The 4,139-nt window shown below is 39.7% G+C and overlaps 1 protein-coding gene across 1 annotated transcript; it reads right to left on the bottom strand.

The window, feature by feature from the left end:
- Nucleotides 1–361: 361 nt before the first annotated feature.
- Nucleotides 362–3,895, bottom strand: LOC139140165 (resistin-like gamma). Its single transcript, XM_070709228.1, has 4 exons — nt 3,706–3,895; nt 2,370–2,449; nt 1,467–1,538; nt 362–1,042 (listed from the first exon to the last, which is right to left on the bottom strand). The coding sequence occupies exons 2-4, from the start codon at nt 2,434–2,436 to the stop codon at nt 885–887; spliced, it is 297 nt and encodes a 98-aa protein (XP_070565329.1). The 5' UTR covers nt 2,437–2,449; nt 3,706–3,895; the 3' UTR covers nt 362–884.
- Nucleotides 3,896–4,139: the final 244 nt, after the last annotated feature.

Below are 4,139 nucleotides of genomic sequence, written 5' to 3'. Positions count from 1 at the left end.
ATACATTGCGCTATATAGGTTAATATTATGTATTCCATCAGACAGCATTGAGGGGAATAACAAAATATATGAGTATTAACACGGCCCCAGACTGAAATATCCGGGGGGCGGGGGGGTAGAGAGCGCCCTCGAGCGACGGATCTTTCGGGCTAATAAGGCCCGTGATGAAAATATTGTTGAATCCATTAATAGCTTTCGCCCCTTCAAAGCTACGAACGACATACGGTACTTACTGATAACTGGATCATGGAGTAGGAAAAGATGTTTATGACGCCAACACAAAATTTCGGTGGAAAGAGTTGTGACGTTCTCTGACATTACAGTAACACACTCAGCCAAATTACTGACACCGTACATTGCCTTGTTTCAAAATCAGATTCGTGTATTTTATTCATTGATAAAGCTTCTGATTAAAGCAGTGAGTACAAGTTATACACTTATTCGCTAATCGTTGCTTCTTGATTATGAAGAAAGCAATTCAACTTGCTATAAATATATGATGGTTATCTGCCTTGTATCTTCTTTTGTTTTATGTATTTATAAGTGATAGTACACGAAATTCGAAGGTGCTAACAATGATTTATAAATTGTTAAGGTAAATTTGCATGTCAATGAATCGGTCATCACAGACTACTATTACGTAAATGGTAAAGTTTTATGACACTAACCATAGTTGCTGCCGAAAGCGTCTGATCGCCTGTCAATTGTCAATACCTTGGAACATGTGAAGTATTTATATACATATATCAAAGGGAATATAACAAGATGTGAGTGAGTTGAAAGATCAATCGCCTCGACAACAGAACCTGAAAGAACTGTATTGGAATTGTCTTTTTATCTGAACAGCGCCACCAGGTGCTCAGGTCTGTGCAATGTTTTTGTTTTCAATAAGACACTTTGCAGCATCGAGCCAGGGTCCAGTCGATATTTCGGCCACCATTGCAGCCAAGATGACAGAAACATCGTGTACGTCCACCGGACACGTTCTCGATGCTGTACGAACCACACGCCATGCCACAGCTGCAGCCTGTCACCGTGTAGCCTAACATAGAGATAAACAATAGTACTCGTTGATTAACCACACTTAGCTAAGCTATGAGACGAGAGAAGATACCGGTAATATTACAAAAGTATACTTAATGTATGTGCTAGATACATTATGTTATATCCTAGTGCAAGGTCCATAATATAATCCAAATTAAAGAGGAATATATGGAGACATTCCTGGGAAGACGATTGAAGATAGAATGAGTGTCCTGCTGGGGCCCGGACAACGTCATATCCATGTTTTATTTTGCGTATTTGCATAGGGATTTCAAAGTGCAATCGGGAAAGGATTCTTGTCACAAAACAATTTTCTCCCAAGAAGAATAAATATACTCGACACAAATGAAATGAAAAATGGAAATATTTAGCCGTTCGGCAAATCATTACAAAGACTTGAGAAAGTTAAGATTTTGACTTACCAGACGGGCATGTTGCATAGTTGGGTGAGGCGACTCCATCAATTCCTTGATTAATGCATTGCAAACTTGCCCCTGTAAAATGATGGAACGGTCAAACATAAGCCCAAACAATTCGGATAGGCCCTGCGATCAATTTTCGAAACACGACATTTTTATCGGCGTCAAAGACCGTGAACTTCAAAAAATAGTGTGAAATATTCTGTTCTCGTCTAGAAAATGTAATAGGAAGCACAGTTTGAATATGCAAATTAATTCCTTGTGAATCAAGAACGTCACAACTCATTCATCTTATACTTAGAGTGAAAGATCCGTCGCTCGAGGGCGCTCTCTACCCCCCCCCCCCCCCCCCCCCCCCCATCAGAGGAGGGAAGCGTAGAGAGCGTCTTCGGGCGACGGGTCTTTCAGTGTAGTCTTGTACACAATCCAATCCATCTACGAAGAGGCTAATCGGAATGACGAAATGCATTTTGTAATCCGTTTTTACAGTTTAGAACGGTTTTTAGTTGTCAGAAAACACACACAATTTTCAAATTTCCTCGACTTCAAGTCTATAACATTCAGGGCGTTATTACTTCATACAAATATTATTCCATCAATCTAGTAGTGCCGTGCCATTTCCACTTTTTGCAAATGGTGAACTTATGTTTTTTTTGAGGAGATATTCTGGGACGGTTTGTAAATAGTTAAAAATCAGCTGCTCTTTCAAAAGGCTTGAAATATTAAGAAGAAATATGTGATATGAAATGCAAAAAATAATAGGGCTGTAGACTTGAGATTGATTTCCTTTTCTTGTCCATTTGTTGACTTTTCTTCAGAGTATCTATTGATTTCTTTGTCACTTCTTTATATTGTCTGGTTATTTTGACGTTGAACTTTATTATGACAAAGAGCAAGCTAACTTACCGAACAGACCAGGAAGAGCCGACAGTACAACGACCAGAACAAAGCTTAGCGCAAGAGTGTTCCTCATTTCAGTAAGATATCTGTGAAAACATGAGTTACAGTAAACATCGATTAATTATCAGTGAAGTTAATGCCACAGAGAAAATAGCTCTGGCTTTAACTTCGCTCACGAGTAACGAAGCAATGAACAAACTTACATCGATTGCATGGGCCCTTTCTCCAATAGAGACTAGCTAATGTCCCTAATCTTGTGACGTCGCAGTCACCACGATTAACCCACCCCACCCCTAACAACACACACACACACACACGTACTCCACAATGCCATTGCCGAGAACTCAATATTGTAAGTCACGGTGCATGACCGAAGCAATAATTGGAATAATCAGATTCCCTGACTGTCGTTAGTGTTTTTAGGTACGAGACCAACGCCCCTCTTTCGTAGAGAAGAAAAGACAGTCATGAAACAGATTCGTATCGCCAAGTTCAAATAGAGTTCTTTCTAAAAAAACAGTTTATTCAATGTGCCAGCAACGGCAGCTTCAATTCTGTGTCTAAATTCATAGCTGCTATCCTGTTTCCATCAAAGTCGATCGTCTATGCATTTTTGGTGTGATTTCCGTTCTAAACACGAAGAAGTCACTATCAGTATCACATCATGATCATAGTTGCTATAGACACAGCGCATTATTCCAATTTAAATATTTCAACTGATCGCACACTAACGTTAACTGTAGAAGGCATTTCCAGCGTTTACAGTTTCACTCCGAGGAAAATGTTTGTCCTCTTCACAGTCCCTGTGTCCTCTTTAATCTCCGGCAACTTGCAACTAAGTATTTATCTTTAATATCATGATTTTGTTAGATATTATGTCATTCTGAAGTCCACTGTCTTATCAACCGGATGCATGATACATCACGCGTCCTTTTCCTCGCAGCATATCTTTGGAAATGTACATGTAGTGTTTTGCTTAACTTTGATTTCGCAAATCTAGGGCCTGTGCATTTACTTGCCAAAACGCTGTCATGTTTAGGGCCGGCCAACCAAGTTGACTTTCCTAAAAAAACTGATTTCTTGGCAAGTTGGGGCAAATTCATTCCATATCACTGGCTGGGAACGAGTAGGTACGTGGGCAGGTTTTCGTGTTACTAGTAACAGGAGGGTAATCTACACGCAAGATTTGTCAGCGCCCGATATTTGCACTAGCGATCACATACCCTAATGATTCAAGTGCCTGGGATTGTTCAATTTTCAAATTCTATTCACCAAATACTCCGAGTTGAGTCGTTTCAACAAGTCTCGGCGGGCAAACCAAGAAATTGTATTAATATCTTACCTGATCGTCTTGAGTGCTGAAACTGATGACAACTCCAAGGGCAGAATCAAATAGCTCCAATTATAACTCAAACTCTTGCTACAGCTGAAAGTCGATGTGGACTATTCTGCGGCTCGGCTGAGACTGTTTCCGATAAGCCCGTCTTCAAGCGATTTATGGACGATGCAGTTAAGCTTTTCCTCGAACCCAGCAGGATGTTTGATGTAACGAGGTTTCCACGACATTTGAACATCCTGTTGACACGAGGATAAATTGTTTTTCACCTTAAACTGAACCAAACAATAGTAACAAATGCCTACATTATCATCTTGTAAATGCGTTTACAAATACATGAAATAGAGTGAAAGCTAGCGTTTGTTAGAGTTGCATCATTTATATTCCATTATTTTCAGTATTTGTTTCCATACTGACAATTCATTTGCCGGTATCTTATT

The sequence above is a fragment of the Ptychodera flava genome, chromosome 9 (genome assembly GCF_041260155.1).
Source record: "Ptychodera flava strain L36383 chromosome 9, AS_Pfla_20210202, whole genome shotgun sequence".
Lineage (NCBI taxonomy): Eukaryota > Metazoa > Hemichordata > Enteropneusta > Ptychoderidae > Ptychodera > Ptychodera flava.
The sequence above is the reverse complement of the archived record's forward strand: the minus strand, read 5'-3'. Positions and strand labels throughout refer to the sequence as shown.

What these genes read in the sequence shown, in the direction of transcription:
- LOC139140165 (XM_070709228.1), bottom strand. Translation starts at nt 2,436, where the DNA reads ATGAGGAACACTCTTGCGCTAAGCTTTGTTCTGGTCGTTGTACTGTCG. An exon ending in GGCTCTTCCTGGTCTGTTCG is followed by an intron (nt 1,539 to 2,369) that starts GTAAGTTAGCTT and finishes ATCATTTTACAG; the next exon opens with GGGCAAGTTTGCAATGCATT. An exon ending in CTATGCAACATGCCCGTCTG is followed by an intron (nt 1,043 to 1,466) that starts GTAAGTCAAAAT and finishes TCTCTATGTTAG; the next exon opens with GCTACACGGTGACAGGCTGC.